At 35.0% G+C, this 19,236-nt stretch overlaps 1 protein-coding gene across 9 annotated transcripts in view; it reads left to right on the forward strand.

The window, feature by feature from the left end:
• The window catches only part of ATP2B2 (ATPase plasma membrane Ca2+ transporting 2), a 440,103-nt gene that overhangs the window by 405,111 nt on the left and 15,756 nt on the right, over nt 1–19,236 (forward strand). For all 9 annotated transcript variants that reach the window (XM_075053370.1, XM_075053376.1, XM_075053369.1 and 6 more), the window contains 4 exons: nt 2,739–2,952; nt 6,831–7,042; nt 10,180–10,287; nt 14,117–14,299. In XM_075053370.1, coding sequence (XP_074909471.1) covers nt 2,739–2,952; nt 6,831–7,042; nt 10,180–10,287; nt 14,117–14,299 — 717 coding nt within the window. The remainder of the gene's footprint in view (nt 1–2,738; nt 2,953–6,830; nt 7,043–10,179; nt 10,288–14,116; nt 14,300–19,236) is intronic.

A 19,236-nucleotide genomic window follows, 5' to 3' on the forward strand; every position in this document is an offset into this window, starting at 1 on the left:
GTGTTTCCAAGATGAAGTGTAACATCACTTGATTTAAGGGACATTTTCCTTTTACCTCTAGGCCAATGCTAACCTATTCCAAGGTCAAGTGGAAAGGAATTTGACAAATAAGTGGTGATTTTGGGTGGTTTGCAGTTTGAACAGCTCTCACCCCCAAAGTTTTCAGGAAGTGAATTAAGAATTATTAGCTGGTCAGTTAGTGGCTAAAATGCAGTGAAAAGAACATTGAATTTGCATCCCACTTGCATAAGTGACTAAAATCTGTAATAGAAGACTAAGCTCTTTAGCTGATAGGTATTTTCCTCAGCTTCCACCAACTAGTCAGGAATCAGATAGAGTTGCAGTGGAAATTTCATTCCATTGCCTGCCCAGACTAATGTGTATTTAATGTTTTGGCTTCAGCTTAGAATGAGCTTTCACACTTGACTGAACAGTGTAGCACTGCCAATAATAGATAATTATTAGGGGCACCATAGCCACCCAAGGTGATTGGCAGTGTGAAATGGTGAGAACATGTTGTTGCCAAAACTGATGACTGCCAATTACAGTTGTGTGATTTAGAGACTGAAATAATCTGACTTTTTGTTGTGCTAGGAATGTGTCAGGCTCTGAATATTTGACTCTATTAAGCGTAACAGACAAATTCAGTTTTATTGACATAGAAGCACATGAAGCGGAAATTCAGCTATTGTAACATCTCAAAGCAGAGCATGTTTCTCAAGAAAACTTATTAACTAGAGAGGTAAAAATATGATAAGGAGAATTCTTCAGTAGCAAACATGTTTTCCTTGTTCTCTATATACTGTGTCCAATTCTAGGGTCTCTGAGCCCTAGTGACAAACTGCTTTTAGTGCAAGTACTCTCCTTGTTTGACCATTAGTATTAATAAAAATAACTGAGGTCTCAATTTGGAACGAAGTTTGTCCTGATTGCTTTTAGTTTTTTAGCCACCTCTAAAGACAAAGACATTTCCTGTTTCTTCAGCTGCATATCAAATGAATGAGCTGAACTCTCCAGATAAGCCCAGTTAATGCAACCCATAACCAAGAGGTCAAGAATCTATTAATGCTAATCTTCCTCACTTCCCTGGTATAGCCAACCTGTAAGACTTAGAAACAGTAGGTTGCTTTTCTCCATCCCTTTGAATAAGCCAAAAATGACTATTCTTTTGTAAATAAAATGGATCAAAGTTTGTGTAAATGTAGGAGTGTTAAAAATATGTTTTCAGGAGGAAACATTTTATCTCAAGGGAGGGTTGGAATATAAACCAGATCCACAAGAGACCAAATCACTTACCCCTGTTTTCCATATGTCCTTGGGATACTGAATGGATATTGGCCCTCATGATTTGATAATATTTCATTAAAAATGAACATTTAACCCTTTGAAGAAAAGGGCAGAGTTCATAAGGTGTTTTTATTTGCTTTGATTTGGCTTGTATGCTGTTCCATAAATTCCTTTGCTTCACTACTGCAGCACCGTGGCAATGTAATGCTTAAAAACAGAGCTCTGATCTTCCAACTTTCACACTGTAGATTAACTCCCTTCCATTATAAAATTTGTCATACTGATACCTTATTACCTTATTACTTTTGAGATATTTTCCTAATAAAAATGTCTGTTTGAAACAGGAAGCAGACCTTACTAATGCTGTCCTTTTTGTATTCAGTCTAAAGGTATAGGAGATTGTGTAGATACGAAAAAAGAACGTACTTCATTTTTCCTGATATGGCTGCTTGAAGCAATTGCATCCATCTATCATTACAGCTGCCCCAATGAATTACAAATCAAAACTTTATGACAGTCACCTAGAGTTCTCCTGAGATTTGTGTTAGTTTGCTTTATTTATTTACTTTTGGTTGGTTGGTTGTTTTGTTGGGGTTTTGGTGTTTTATTTTTTTTTTTATTTTAAACATGGTGTAAAGTCCTCTGTAATATGACCATAGACTCTTTCTTGAATTACGTGAGGAAAGAGCTCCTTCTAGCGGTGGGCGATCTGCTTCAGAAAATAAATACTCATCCTGACAAGTAGTAATGTTGTGTTGGTTTTTTTTTTGTCTTCCCAGTTCCGTAGTTTCAAATATGCTATCCTGTTACCCAGTAAAATAATAAAGATTTTCTCACTTTTGCACATTTGATATAGTTTAATGAGTTTCAGAATTTTTTTTAAATTCAAGTATCAGGCATTTTTTTCATCACTATTGTTTTTAAAAGGTCTTATTTAAGTAAGATGTTTTAAAATGTCTCAGTAATTGTTTCATAAATTTTTAATAATATCAAGCTGTTTCTGAAAGAAAAGTAGGTTATAGTAAAAAGAATTATTACTTTTTAAATTGTTTCAGTATAATTTATCTTCCAGAAAAGAAACTCCCTCTTGTATTGTCTAGTTACCTAAATTCAGCTGAAAATTTAAGCACGATGCATGAAGTAATAGAGGGTATTGTAAAATGTATTATAAAGTGATAATGTTATGCTTTTTGAGAATTGTGTGATTGTAAATATTCCTGATTTAAATGACTGGAGAGAAATAATTTATCTTTGCTCAGATCACTGTGCTTCCTGTGATTCTGGTCTTGCATAAGAAATATAAGAAAGGTCACAGTAGGTCAGACCAAAGGTCCATGTATTTCAGTATCCTGTCTTCAGCACTACTTGCAGTCACACAGAACGAAACGAAGTCATAGTAAATGACAATTATTTTTCTAGGAAATATGTAACTTTCCGGTTTGTCTCCACAGGACTCTCCTCTAAAAGCTGTACAGATGTTGTGGGTCAATCTAATTATGGACACCTTTGCCTCACTTGCATTGGCCACCGAACCTCCAACAGAGGCTCTATTGCTAAGAAAGCCATATGGCAGGAACAAACCTCTTATATCCCGTACCATGATGAAGAACATTCTGGGCCACGCTGTTTATCAGCTTACTCTCATATTTACACTTCTTTTTGTCGGTAAGAAAGTTTGTTAGGCTTGTTGCTTAGTTTAGAAGCATCTAGGTCTTGTAGCCTGACATGTCAAAATGCTTTAAATGTAGCCACTTAATGCACATATATTAAGTCTGTCATAGTTAAACAGCTAGCAGGACCGAGCTGTTTAATGGGATCAGAAACAGCAGGGGAAACACAACAGATGCACTAGAGGGATTTAGTCACCTTTCACATGTTGTTTACATTGGGAAGGGCAACAGTGAGCTTTTTTGTCTTCTAACAAAATGTGGGTTTGGGCTTTGGCAAAAGTTTATGTTAAAACATAGGATAGAAGGTTACATTTTAATCGGAGTATCTAGCCTGCTTCTTCTATACTGAAACTTCATTTTGAGACTTGTCTTTAGTAGTCACGTAACAATGAATTTAAAAAGACACAACAAAAATCAAGATCCGTTTTACCAATATCTGGAGAAGCTCTAACTGGGAGCAAAATGTTTGTCATAGTCAAGAAATAATGCTGATCTTAAGTGGTATAGATAAGCAAATATTAAGTGATACAAATAACACTCTGTTTTGACATTTAATATCTAGAATGGATATTAGAAGGGGAAAAATCCAATTTATTAGATTACTGGACTCTTCTTCAGGCCTTGCTAGCAATGGATGCTTTTTATAGGTTGTATTTTGGAGAGGGGAGGGAAGGAGGAGGAATGTTTCTTGCTGCAGGGAATAGTAGGGGCTAATAATAGATTCTGTTGCTCCACAATAATAAGTGAACTTGCTGAAAGGAATTTTATTGATTGGGTATTGTGTTCTTGTCACTATGTCATCATTGTTAAATTACATGTGTTGTCTTTCAGATTTTTTTCTTTATATACAGACTTCCATATAAGCTGTAAATGTAAATTTATGTTTCTTAGGAATTTTTTGAGCTCCATTGTGAGTCTTGCTCCACCTTACCAATAACTGGCTTATTTTATTAACAAACAATTGCTTATTTGCAATGCACAAAGGACGTGATGGTCTGTTTACAGTGGAGCTATTTAAACCAAAATAATTGCCAGGTTTTGAAGAGAGATGGTCTGTAATATTGTTAGGCTTGCAGTGTATTTTAAGAATGTCTAGTGAGTCTAAGGGAATGGTAATTTCAGATTCTTTGAAATGGGTGTAGAAGGACTTGGTAATTCATGTGATATGAGTCTTGGAACGAGAACTTCTGTGAACTTTATGGGGAGTTTTAATGGCTTTTTGATGAGTTCTATGGTTTAAAATACTTTATACTGAGCCCAAATGAAAAGAAAACCAGGCTTTTTCACCGTATTCTAATTACTTCTGTGTGTCTCTAGACAACCCATGCATACTTTGAAGGACGCAGCCCAATCAATTTTCTGATAAGCCTAGGAGATGCGGTCTTTTCCTTTTTAAACTCCACGAGGCTCAGCTTTGCAGTGAGATGATGTTCTAAACTCAGTCTTTCGATACATTCCAAATGAATGAGAATTATTTATATTTTGATCAACTAATACTTCATTTTTTTGTAGTAGGTTTCTGTAGAGACTAGTACATCAAGTTCTTCTATTTTTTCTATGATGTGGCAATAAATACATTGTGTTTGAACATACAGTAATGCCTTTGATACATCAGGCACATCAGAAATCACCATCTAGTTCTGTCAAACTATAGTATAAAAAAAAAAATCTTAATCTCAGCAATTAGGCATAATAAACACTAAAGTTGATGTACTATAATGCCTTTTGGAAGGTGTTTGGAAATAAAAACTAGGTATGGGTTTAACCACTGCCATTCCACAATGGTGGCATATTCTGGTTTGCCAATTAAGTGATGCGATGCAATAATAGAGACTTAAGAAGAGGTACTCTCACTGAGGAAAGTATTATTCATATATTTGTGTTTGTGAGTGTATGAATGAAAGCAAATTGATGTAATGTGTGTATATAAATATGTGTGTGTGTGTATCTATGAAAGAAAAAATGATGGTATATGTTTGCTTTCATTAATTTTTTCCTTTATTTTTTATATATAGTAAGGGGAATGTTTTCCAATACTTATCTCTTTGGAGATGTACAATCTTCTAAAAAATCTCTGCTTTCTCACAGTCAAAGTTTTGTGGCCTCATATTGTGTTACTGATATATTTGTGATATCATAATCTACTTTCTGTCAAAAAAACTATAAGCCAAATTCTTTCTTTGGAAACATGCTCATTATAACCAGTGACTTGAAGATGAACTGCTCAAATATCCCAAGGCAAAAAAAGCACTCACTGTTAACTTAGCTGACGGAATTAACAACCTCAGGAGAAAACCTGAGGAAACCTTTCTTCTTCTTTCTTCAGAAATTCTGAATATAATGCTAGTGGAATAGCAGAAAAATGTTCAAGTTTTAATTTGGTTTTATGAACAAAACACTGGTTATGAAAATGAGTAGTATTGTGATAATCTTCTTTAGTCTTTAGTTTTCATTCATTATTTACGCTTTCATGTGAATGCCCCATCCTTACTTTTAAGACAATGCACTCTTTCAGTAACTGTATGTTATCTGTAAACTTTGCTTATAAGAAAATGGATGAAAAATCAGACATGAGCTGGCAGCCCATGCACTTGCAGCCCAGAAAGCCAATCGTATCCTGGGCTGCATAAAAAGAATTGTGGCCAGCAGGTTGAGGGAGGTGATTCTCCCACTCTGCTCCACTCTTGTGACCCTGGAGTACCGCATCCAGATCTGGTATCCCCAGTATAAGACAGACATGGACCTGTTAGAGCAGGTCCAGAGGAAAAGCCACAAAACTGATCAGAGAGCTCGAACAGCTCTCCTGTGAGGAACGGCTGAGACAGTTGGGCTTGTTCAGCCTGGGGAAGAGAAGCCTCTGGAGAGGCCTTATTGCAGCCTTTCAATGTATAACGAGGTCTTATAAGAGAGACAGGGAGAGCCTTTTTACCAAGGCCTGTAGTGAAAGGAGAAGGGGCAACACTTTTAGACTGAAAGAGGCTAGGTTTGATTGGCCATAAGAAAGAAATTTTTTTTACAATGAGAGTGGTGAGACACAGGAACAGGTTGCCCAAAGAAACTGGGGATGCTCCATCATTGGAAGTGTTCAAGGTCAGGTTAGATGGGACTTTGGGCAACATGGTCTACTGAAAGATGTCCTTGCCTGTGGCAGGGGGATTGGACTAGATGATCTTTAAAGGTCCCTTCCAACCCAAACCATTCTATGATTCTATCAGAAAAGAGGTTCCTTAGGTGCAGGTATCTTTTCAAAACTTATCTCATTTTTACAGTTACTCATTATGGGTTGTATCTTGCTTTTTTTATTGGTCAGATCTGAAAGTGATAGTAAAATTATCAAAATAAAGAGTAATGCCTGATGGTGTGCTCTCAAAGCAAACTAGCAGAATACTCAAACCCAAATCTATTTAAAACCAGGAAAGTCTGTGTTCTTTATAATTAATATCCTTGAATGCTTGTCAAGAGTTATGCCATACTGTATTAGCAAATTGGTAAAAACTGCTGAAGAGTAGTTGCTTCTAATTATTGTAGAAAATCGCAAACATACTGTCAATGGTCTCAAGTGCTCAATATGTCAGAAAGAATTGACTTAGAATAATTACCACTTGGTTAGAGAAAAAGTACTACTGAAAACTATTTGTGTAGGTATACTAAGTTATTAGATAAAAGTCATCATTTGAGAAGCTTCTTGCTCAGGAAGTTTAGATGTCTTTTGCTCACTGGTGTTATAAATTCTGCCTGTATTACAGTAAGTGCAGAAAGAAAGCTGGTAAAACTGAGCACAGGAGGCAACTAGCTAAAGCAAACAAGGGAAATGTAAAATTAAGTTTGATTAATTTATTCTAGTGGAAACCTTTATTTTTGTCTTATACCCAGGTGAGAAAATGTTTAAGATTGACAGTGGGAGGAATGCACCACTTCACTCTCCTCCTTCAGAGCATTACACCATTATCTTCAACACCTTTGTCATGATGCAGCTTTTCAATGAAATCAATGCACGGAAAATCCATGGTGAAAGAAATGTCTTTGATGGCATCTTCAGAAATCCTATTTTTTGCACTATTGTACTGGGTACATTTGCTATTCAGGTAATGATTTGGGCAAGAATTAGTAACTATTCATCAGAAATTTACCTTACTTTTTTTCTCTGTGTGTGTGTGTTTTTTTTTTTTAATCTAAATGTTGTAGGAAGCACACTTAATAGTAAACTACCTGGTTTCACATATTTTCTCAATCAATACAATTGTCAGTAATGAAAAATGTTATGTAGCCATACTAATACAGCATAAATTTTGATTATTATAACTAGGTTAAATCTTAAATTATTCTGAAGATGTACAATCATAACTGCCATCATGATTTGTTGATATTGTAACTGATTTTTTTAGAAGAAATTATTAAATAGTATACCAAACAATAGCAACAAAGCATTTTACATTAATTTACTACTCCATGAATAAACAAATTAGCCTTCAAATAGCTAACGCTGCTCTGTTCTTCTGAGGTTAAATGCCACTGCCAAATGCTACTTGATGTTCTTGGTAATACTACTTCTTGGTAGTAATTCTTCACGTCCATCTCATTTGTGAGTTTGCTGTCCCAGTCATATGTGAACATAATTACAGAATTACACACTTTTCCCAAACAGTTGTAGTTCTTCTGCTGTATGAACTCTAAGTCCTTCTTCTGCTCCTGTATGCATCCATTTGCTGTCATCTATCCTGTACTTGATACTGCTTGACATTACCTTTTTGAAGTCTACTGCAGCCCTCACAATTGCTTAGAGTTGAGCTATTTCTATCTTGACATTATTGCTCAATTCTGGAATGGCATCCTGGAAGCTATCTGTATTGGGACCTTTCTCATGGAAGGAGTAAGAAGGAGGATAGATCTATCTGAATCTGGGCTATAGTGGTTTGAAACAGGAAAGGGGAAACACTCAAACTGAGTATGGGAGAAAGGGCACCAGTGATTGGTAGTAGAACTTGATAGTGATGGTCTTTTAACAGCTAGTTCAAAACCATGGGTTTACTACCATGAACTAAAATGCCTTTAGGAGAGGCCTGACAAATTTACAATCATCTCTAATTTTTTTTTTTTAATCATGGATAGTGTTAGAGGATGTTTTCTTAGTTCTAGGCATTACTGTACTCAGTTGTCTGGCTGAAGGAAAAGTGTCATCTAGCTGCTAGCCACATTTCTGAATCAGCTGCTGATTTTACTCCCTCTTCCCTGCTTTCCTAGTAGCTGAAATACTTAAGTGCACAGTTCAAAGCACTAGGTTTGCACTCACAGTAAATCAAAAAGGACATTGTAGCATAAGAGTACTTAGGCTGTGACTCTTACTTGCTTTTAAGTATCTTTTTAAAATCAGATATTTTTTTCTAGGGACAACAGAAGGTTAATCTTTCTATTAATTTTCCACTTTGTTTATTACATTGTGGAAATACAGCTTTGCATAATGTTGCTTGCTGAAGCAATGTCAGAAAAGTAGTTATTATTTTGGCGTGTGTTTTAATAGCTGGATGTGTGAGCCAAGCATTTCATGCTAAAGAGATTGTCTCCAGGAGCTTGGATTATGTAGATGGATAATGGGAGATTACAGAAGTGTTTTTATTTCATATTTAAAGGTTTCTTAGTTCTATATGTATCTACTACACTTTCTGTGAAGTACAGACTAATTGGCTTTGATATTTCATCTTTGAGTGCAATAGTTCCATTAACTGTTAGTTAGTTTAATTTAGTCCTCCTCCTAAACCCCTCCAAAAAGAAAAAAAGGCAGCAGCAGTGGCCAAATTTTCCAAGTGAAAAATATGGAGATTATTACAATGCATCCTCAGTAAGGATCAGAAAGTGTTTCTGTGAGAGCTTACAACAGCTTGAGAAATAAAAGGGTAGTTACCACTGCTGCCCTCTGACAAGCAATAGCTTTCTTTCATTTTTTTTAATTCTTTTCTCTGCTTTCAGAATAAATAAATAATTTTCACTGTGAAGGAATATGGATTAAAATATGCCATACCTACTATAAATTATTTAGAAATTTCTCAATATGGAGTTGTAATTTCTTTCTTAGAATTTTAGCATCATATTCACAATTTTTGTTTTGTCTCCTCCTTTTTCCTTAGTCTCTCCAATCATTTTCCCGTTTCCTATCTACTGCCTTCCATTCTCTGTCCCCTTCCTTCTTTCTGTGTATTTGGACTTCACATGGAATGAGTTTGTGTTCATAGTTTGTGTTTACTCACTAACACAAGAAAGCAACCACTTTATGTATTTGTGTTATTTTGTATCTTAGACTGGACAAATTACTTTGAATTTCCGGTTTGCAGCCTTTGACAGTTTAAATCTCTGGCTTGTGCTTTCAGGTTCCTGGTTTTGCAGCAGCACTACTGCAAAATATCAATAATAACTGATTTTCAGTTAGCAAAACCTTCTCAGTCTAATCAGGCTTTGAAACTTGCTCAGATTCAGTGTGTGTTGGTTATCCTGCTGCAAGGTGTGTGGTTTTCCCACCCTCTTTCTCCAACAGGACTAGATTTTGGTATACTATCAGTCTATCCATGATAACACGTCTATAAGTGTACAATAAATGTTAATTAGAGGGAAAAATCTCTCATGCAGTGGACATTCCAAAATAAACTACGTCAGAGTCAATATATCCCCAGCTGAGAATATTCAGAAGCTGGGAGAACACACAGGGACAGTCCTGTTTTCTTTCTTCCTGGGCATTCATATATGGCTGTTGTTAGCTATGAGGCTAAGGAAGCCTTAGTCTGAACTGGTATGGCTTTTTCTGATCTTTAATTCAGTGTGCATAAATTTGTGTGGTTTGATTTTTTTTTTTTAGTGACTGGGATTCTGCAGCTTCTGCTGGATGGGTTCCAAAAATGTCCTTCTGGTAACTTGATTTAGTGCCACCTAAGAGTGTGGCAAATGACATATTTGGAATATAAGATAGTATATTGATTTTAGGTACTCTTTAGATTCAGTCCACTAAACAACAGATTGATAATAATACGTTTGACTATTCTACTGGTAAAATATGTTGGAATCAAACCAGCAGAGCTGTAATAAGTAGAAAGATAAAGTAAAATCTCAATTGAAACATGACTGAAAGTTGCTGGGGTTTTTTTGCTGGCATTTGTGGTTTTTGGGGGTGGAGTGTTTTGTTTTGGTTTTTCCCCAGAAAATATTTACCCCCTTTCTTCTCTGCTTTTCTTTGTAGATAGTAATTGTCCAGTTTGGAGGAAAACCATTTAGCTGTTCTCCCCTGCAGCTTGACCAGTGGATGTGGTGTGTATTTATTGGATTAGGAGAACTTGTATGGGGTCAGGTAAGCATTCAGGAATATGCAGATTTCTTTCTTTTGTTTTTATAAACCAATCAAAGATCTGATATTGCTCCTGATCCTACTGTACTGTTGTTTCTTTGATCTCTCACAATGTTGTATTTAGCACACACTGTGAAATACAGGGTGCTCTCTAAGTACTTCAAGAATAGATATAGTAGTAAGGATAATTTAGCCCAGTGTTCCTTTTGATTTTTGTTAATTTTCATATCTTTTCTTTTCCTAAGCAGGGTGTGCTATCACCAAGGTCGTCTTCAGTTAGGCTTTTTCATGAAAGACGTTTGATTCATAACCTAACCCTCTAGTCACAAAAGAAGTATAGTAAGGGCAAATGCACTGTAACTTTCCTGCAATAGAGTAGCCAATGTATCCTGTCTATGTTCAGCCATGGCAAATTTTTGAAAGTGAAAAGAAGTTCCAGTTCTATGTCAACCCACTCATTCCCTTGCTGAAACTGCCATTCTGTCAATCCTTAGTAGCCTTGTTACTGACATAGGACTACACCAGCAGTGATCCTCCATCCACCTAATTCTGTGTGCAAAGGATGGAACAGGGAATGAAAGAAAAATTATTTTTTCCTATAATAGTTGCAGAAAAGTGCAGTTTAATTCATATGTAATTTTAAAATTCTGCTACAACCTGTGTCATCATTAGCAAATATAAAATTATATATAGATGTAAAAACAAGTGTCAATGAGATAAGTAAGTTATGTGATTATCTGTCTGGAAATAATAATACAGATACAATCAGTATTGTTAAAATACTACAATATTCTTTTATATATAAACATATTGCAAATGTTATTTTTTTTTACATTTTTGAATGAATTATTAATGTATTTAAGTTGATGCCACCTGACACAGTAAAAAAATATGTGAAAAATATGAAGTTATGTTTTGCAACTCAGATGTAGAGATACATATAGATCGACTAGTTTGCCACTTTGAAGAAACAGGCAAGAAATTGCCAACTCCAATTGAATACTGGAATGGTTCTGAAGGAATTATAATGAATAGATGCTAGCTTTCAAAACTGATTATTTGTTCTTTTATGGAAAAAAAAAAACCTTTTTGGACAGTGGGGCCTCAGATTTTTTTGAAGAAATAAGCTCAGAGTCATGACAGCTTTTAATGCATATGTTGCTGAAAACCACCACTATTAGATTGTTTTACTGTAATTATTACCTGAGGATGGGATTTGATTTATGACCTTGCAGGAGGAAGACCTAGAATCAGTTTGGTAATTGTTGGAAAGAAAAGATTTGTTTTCAACTGATTGGAAAATACCAACTTTGAGAGGGGAGAATAAAAGCAGAGAAAGGGAGAAAAATCCTAGCTGTTTTATTATATTATTCAGCTGTGAAGACTTTCCCACAGCCTTTGATCAATGTGCTACTTGGCTTCTAAATTTTGTTATGTGTGGTTATTACATATCCATTGAAAACTAAGAATAATACCAACATCTCTTTTCTATTTGAAGATGGACATAGTTGCCCAAGCCTTAATGCAAGAGCCTAGCCATTAAATTAAAACTGGTATTAGAATACCTCAACAATTTAATCACTGAAGAGACTACAATTTTACATAAAGGAAATGGGGGGAGTGGGGAGATCTTTCTTTTGTGGCCAGTATTTAGTGACCAAAAAAGAAAAACACAAGCTAAAAAACTGCGTTATTTACATGATTTACAGGCTCTAGCAAGTCCTCTCTTCATGGAGCTCTACAGTAAAAGAGACTTAATTTCCTTTAATAAGAGGTTCTTCTCTTCCTTCTCAGCCTTTTCTCTCTTGCTGTGACTAATTCTAGTTCAGCACAAAACAAATTTGTTATCCCTTTGTTTTATCAGTCTCCTGAACCTGCTGTTCTTGTGAACCACTAAAACCAATCAAGATTTCCAAGTTTGGATGTTAACACTGGCACTTCTATAGAAGTGATTTAAGATGTAATTTCTAGGAATCCAATCTGAGATGCTTTGAGGGACAGTTTTCTGAAAGGTGGCCCTCATCACTTCTGAAAACCAAGTCTTTCTAAAATATTTCATGTTACATTCCCAGAATTATTGATCACTTTTAAAAACTGTGATAATTTTCCTGGGCATAATATTTAGTTCCTTAATCTACCTCCAGTCTATTGAGTCTGCTGTTACCTGAGCTGGGCAGGTATCTGCAGATATGGAAGACAAGTGAACAAACAAAAAGACACATAAGACCCTAAGAAAAGAACTAGAGCAGAATCTATCAGCCTGGCTAAGAGAGGTCGTGAAGGAGAGGTATGTTCTATTGCACAGAATCAGTACCAAATACAGTTGTTTCTATGTGTACTGTCTTGCAAGTACTTTATCGCCATCAGTTTCATCAGATACCAAACAGTCTCAAGTAGCTTCTTTTGGTAAAGTATTGGCATTATAGTGTTTTGAAAGCTGGGAAGCTGAAGGAATTTCAGTAAGTATTTAAAATGACTAGCACTTACCTTTTCTTTTTCTATCCTGTTCTGTCTTTGCTCATGTCACACCATTTCATTAATTTCCCAAGTTTACATCTTGTTTTTCAAAACCCAAAATGCATTTTAAAAAGGTTCGGTAGTAGCATACAAACTGGGTTTATTTTGACATTTCTTTATCTGTCTTTAAAAATAATATAAGTGGAGTTGTGGATCATGAAGTTCAAGGAGACCCTCAGCAAACTCAACAGTTTATTTTCATTCTGAAAATATCTGGTGCCTTTTCATGTGTCTTCACTATATCCATTCCAGTTTTCCAAAACTGTAAGATACATCCTCACCAACTTTCCTGCAACTGTCGAATTCTATCTCCATCTTTCACACATTTGGGCTTCAGAGATGTGATTGCTCACTGCTGAAACAAAGACAAACAAAAAAAAAATGGCAGCACTTTTTTACTAAATGGGTCTAATAGTTAACTTTGCAGGAGTCGGGGTTTTTTTAAGCATTCAATATGTTCCAGGTAATCCTGTTTAAATAGCCATCTGCTCATATTTCAAGCTGACAAAAGAAATCAGAACAAAGAGAAAATGACTGCCCAAGAGGGTAACACTGAGATTTATTTAAAACAATTGTGTTATAACATTGTCTAACTATAGTATTTGTGAATTTTTTAAGATTATTAGCCATGTCCTGTATTATTTCCAAGGACCACTTTGGTGGACAAACAGTATAAGAAGAGGGGCTGAGTTAATCAGAGTTTATTAGTAATAAGAACACAGAGTAAGAGATAACCCTATAAGAAGTCCAACAGTAAGACAGTCAAAACCACACTTTCAGAGACCTCATTTTTGATAAACGCTGAGAAAAGCATTTCAACTTGCTGAAACAAAGGGAATCTGCATACCTGAACCAATGTAGTGTGAGAAGATTTATAAGCATAAGGTGCAACTAATTTTAGCTAACATTAACATACATTAGATTATTATAAGTCATTATCAATATCCAAACTAATTGCAGAAATATCAGTCTTGATAAGTTTTCTTTAAATAATTACAATTGAATACTTACATCAACTTTTAGTTTTTTGCGAAAGGATAACATTTTTCCCAGCCTTAAACTTGCTCCATAGCTGTGTTTTGCTAATGTGGTTTAATGATTGAAATAATGCTAATTGTTTACACAGTAAACGAAGTATTTTTGGACTAAAATGGAGTTGTATAAGTGTAAAGTACTATTATGAATATGCTTATTTGAGCTTTCCTGAAAGATTATACATCTCATTAAAATATCAGCATTCTTTTGTAATTAGCAGATTATTATACTACTGTTATTGAATGAGGCTTATGTTTTCAGTACTTTTTTATAATTTTAGGTCATTGCAACCATCCCAACAAGTAGGCTAAAGTTTTTAAAGGAGGCAGGGAGGCTCACTGAGAAGGAGGAGGTCCCTGAAGAAGAACTCAATGAAGATGTTGAAGAAATTGATCATGCAGAGAGAGAACTTCGACGTGGACAAATTCTCTGGTTCAGAGGGCTCAACAGAATCCAAACCCAGGTATGCTAAAAGTAAATGCCCACATCGTCTAGAAAAAAAATGCTTCATCTTTGATCAAGGCAAGATAATGTTATAAGGAAAGCTACAGAGTGTTTGTGCCTGTGAACGAAGGTACTTGTTAATTGTTTTACTGTTTTCAAAGGAGGAACACATGAAAAAGCAAAATAGCTGAATTGAACAAAGGTGTGTTTGTACAGCAGAAGAGATAAAGTGAAAAGGTTATAAAATTATAATATGCAAAAATAGGAATACATTTTTTAAGAACTGTGAATGGACATTCTATTTCAGTGATGACAGCTCATAAAATAGTGCTGCTTAGAAAATGCTACTGTGCCAATGGCTAGCAAAATGTTATGAAGGCTTTCTAAAACATACTGTTTTATTTTGTCAAAAATACATTGTTGCTGCCACTTCTGCAATAACAGAATAATTTAAATTGTTGAGTCTAAAGTAAAAAGTATCATTTGATTAAAAAAAAATAAAAATCTTTTCTGTTCTGGCACTACCATATATGTATTATGATTAAAAGGAATTTATTTTCTTTCCTATTAGGTGATGAAAAATGTGGTTCTGGATTTATTTTTAGTAGTAACGGCCTAAGCATCCATTAAATATTGAAATGTATGTATTGGCTAGTATGGATGATTTCTTAGACATATCTATCTTTTTATTTAAAAAAAACCCAACTTTTGCTAAATACAAAAATCCATGGCATTTTTTTAGGTACTAAATATTTGCACTGCATCATGGTGCTAATATAGTACAGATTAGGATATCTAGTAAAATTTGTCCTGTAGTGCTAAAAAAATTATTTGAACTATTTTGCCTTTTTCATTGCAGTGAAGTAGCATGTTTTATAGCACTCTAGTGCTCTCTACTTGATCTTTCTAAGATCAACTGTTTGTGCCAGCTTGCAGAAGAGAGCAGCTCTGAAAGAGATATGTACTCACCATATCAGATGTGAATGTTTTACATGATGCTTACAAGAAAAAGAGGTGAATAATTAAGAAAAATATTTTCTCCTTTAAAGAATCTTTTAAAAAACATTTTTATCTCAGAAGATTTTGATTTTTGTCTTTAAGATAAACAGTACTTTCTCCTTTTCCCATCTACAAATTGATACATTTTTTTCCTGGAGAAAGAGAGGCAGCCATGCATTTTAGAAAAAGATGAGGGAACGCAGTTAACTTAAACTAGGACAGTTAGGTCTCTTTAGTGCATCTGCAGAGCAAAAAATAAAGAGAGTGGAAACTACCATGAGAGAGATTAAGGGTTTGGGTAAATTCCCAAGGTTCTGTGGTAAGTAATTAAATACGGATCTTCAGCTTTGAGGTTGTGTGTCTTGACTCTATTGAGTCAGGAGCACTCATCATTAGAGAAAATTCAAATTGTCACAGTAAAAAGGTGACAAACAGGTGCCCAGGTAATGGTGATCTTTATGAAAAGATGACCTCTAAATGTGCATTCTTTTCTTCCTGATGGCTATAGGAGGAGTGTTGTCTGTTGGCATTTCTGTCAGGATGTCTTTCTGGTTGTGGTGAGTGCAAACAGCTACAAGCACAAAAAAGCAAATTACATCCTTTCAGTTCTTTTTCTAGTCTGAGAGGTAGCTTTTAGTTCTTTGACCATTTAATTCACAGATAAATTATTATTCTTTTATACTATTTAAACCAAAATGAACTTTAATTATGTTTCTTTGCTAACATCCATATTCTTAGTTTCCTTTCTGCTCTTAGTTGTAGAAATATCTTCAGTAGGATATATTGCTTCTCTCCTGCCAAGAGGCCTCTGTGATTGTTTTTCTCATTTTGTTTATTCAGTGACTGATTTTTACATCCATTTCACATCTGTGGAATGATAATGAAAAAAGGAAATGGGCCAACAGATTCAAAAAAGTTCCAACATGTCCACTGGAGAGTGATGAAGTTATATGCAGGTCAAATTAGATCCATTGTTGGATGGACCTTGAGTTGAGCACATTTGGATGCTCTGTGTGTTATGGCTCATCCAAATGAATTCATACACTTGTACTACATTTCTCAGGAAGCCAGCTAAAGAAGAGTTGATGGAAGAAGATGAGGATGTCTGTAGCATCCTTGGGGAGCTGGAGGATTTGCAAGAATCCTCTGATGTCTAATGCACTTCTGGAGATGCGGAAGAAGAAGGTAGAGCATCCCCTCACTTTATATATATAAGAGGATGACAGTAAGATTAGGAATAAACTCTAGACTCTCTCACGACTAGATTGATCATTCAAATCCTAACAAGACCAGTTTGCATCAACATACGCTTGTGCTGTCTACTAGATTATCTTTATTTTTGCTTATTTTCTATTCAGTCATTATTGGACGGATAGCCACAGCACTCAACAAAAGCCTTCACTCCTAAACAGTTATAAAGAATCTATGATAGGGGTTTGTTTTTCAGATAACTGACAGATTTCTTTTGTAATGCTCCAGTAAAAATTCATCCAAACTGACAAAAACTTTGCAGTACTAAAGACATTTTTTTCTTTTTCGTGCCCTCTCAAAACAGAGGGTTCAAACCTAGACACCAGAGAAAGGATTGCCATTGTTGATTCTTCATACTGAAATGTCAGGCATATTTCTATGAAGACATGCATGAATTTACTTTAAAGAAAGGTGTATGAAAAATGCACATAACTAAGTCGAAGAGACTGGCTATCTACTTCTGATTTTCTTTTTTTTTTTTTGTCTGCTTCTGTTCATTTAGATATTTTGTTGTCTTATAAATATACTATAGGGCTTCTCTGGATGGATGCATGTTCTCCTCCTCTGAATGGAAGAGTGTTTCCTGACTGGATAGCAGTCTCAGATCACTGACATACGAAGTTTCACAAATGGCTCGTTCTAGTTATGCAAGTTTCAGAAAGATATAAAAGTGGTCTCAAATTGCATAAAAGACAGGACTTTTCAGCCTCTGCTGGTTTTCAGCAGATTTTTCCAAGTCTTTATTGCAGTTCTCACAAATTCTTCGTTCTGAAGGAAGAGACAAGACTTATCATACCATCTTGGCAGATCTAATAGCCTTTGGAAAGTTCAGCAAGTTCACCTTCAGGCAAAACCATGTAATCTGAGTAACACCAAAAATCATTGCATCATTTTAAATTGTATACTGAAAAGTTTCTCTAGTTACCTCGCCTTTGAGTATGGAAAAATCATGAAGTGTGGAGATTTGAAAACTTTTCAAGCTACATGTCAAATTTTTACAACACTGGGCCTGATTCTTTCCTCCTCTGCTTCATTCTTGCTTTAATTCACTTTGCTTTATCTGTTTAAGGTGGGAAATAACTGTCTAGAAATGTTTTAAGAATAAAAGCAAAAACTGAAAAATATATAGGTGCCATGTTAACTGCTACTGAAAAAAGATTATTACTCCTTAGATACTAAAAAAATACATAGAGGTGCTGTACTGCATTTTCTTTCCATTCCTTTCTGCATTAAAACTTTTCTCTTGAACCAATGCAAATCCTATAGCAATGAAAGTCACTCCTGGCAAGTGGTTTTGAACTTAGATAAAAAGCTAGCACCTCATTTTATGGCTTTCCATATAGCTTTTAATAAAAAAAACCATCGCAGTAGCCCAGTGTAAGTGGAGTGGAAACTGTTTTATTTCATGCAGTTTTTTGGTTTTTTTTTTTAATAATATTCTGGATGATTAGGTGAATGAGACCTGGGTCCTGTTAACATTAATGACAACAGAAATGCTTGCTGAAAATCTGTTCTGTGTTAAACATCAGAACAATGTTTGTTCTGCCAGGACTATTCTACTAGAATAAGACCACTTTGTTTGTTGGGGTTTTTTTGTTTGTGTGTGTTTTTTTTTTAAACTGCTAATCATATTTTTATTAGCTGTGTGTACATCAAAAATAAGGATCTTCTAGATTATAGAAAATACAGAAAAATGAGAGCGAGGTGAAAAATTCCAACCTTACAAATAAGCTTCAAATGTAGGACAGTATTTTTTTTCTCTACCTGAAGGCCTATAATCAAAACGTGGTTGCATCCTATATTTTGTTGGAAATTTTTCTCACTTTTCATGATGTATGACTTATCATTTACTTTCTCCTTTTTAGCAACTTGAATTGTTCTAAATAAATGCATTCTTTTGTAATTAAAAAAATAGGTCTTAATTTAAAATGCATTACTTACTTATTTCTATAAGCTCTTTCTTCTTTGTTGTTTTCTGATTTTGGAAGATAAACTTTTGGGCCAAGTTCTTCTCTTCTTTCTTGGCTTCAGACAGAGAACAGCCCTGTATGTTCAGCTTTTAAGATTCTGAAAAGGTTGTCATCCTCCTCCTATGAATTAAATCCATGAAGATCTGTAGTTACTTTCTTCAGGAGAACGAGTCAATTACACACCTGTAATTCTTGTTCTCTGGAGAAACTATTAAATACAGATCTTCCCCTATCTTTTCACTCTTCTGCTAAGGTCTTTCCTTTCAGTTTATTAGGAAGACATTTGTACATCTAGAAATGCCCTTTGGCTTAGGATTTATCATCTGTGTCTTCCACAGTGATACACACTTGATGCTCTCAGTAAGAGTCTTTAAAATCTTTTTTGAATGGTCTCTTTTGAAGAGTGCTCTGTAACCTGTGTTCAGGTGATCATGAAAACCCAAGATCTGTATTTAATTTTACTTTTGTACAGTGAACGTTTCAGGTGAGTATATAATATATAACCAATGGTTTGAGCCATATGTTTTTTTCTAGATGCCAATGTGAACCTTAGCTAATGATTCACTTGTACCCCTATTCCATTTGCTAACTCACCTGATACTGTGTTTTTGTACTGTGATATTTGTATTGGACTTGTAATTCAAAATAAGTCTGCTGCAGAGAACACTGAGAGCAAAGCTTGAAATTTTGTGATGACTGCTAAATACCGTACGTCTATTAGTGTGCACATTCAAAT

The sequence above is a fragment of the Buteo buteo genome, chromosome 21, assembly GCF_964188355.1.
Source record: "Buteo buteo chromosome 21, bButBut1.hap1.1, whole genome shotgun sequence".
NCBI classification, from domain to species: domain Eukaryota; kingdom Metazoa; phylum Chordata; class Aves; order Accipitriformes; family Accipitridae; genus Buteo; species Buteo buteo.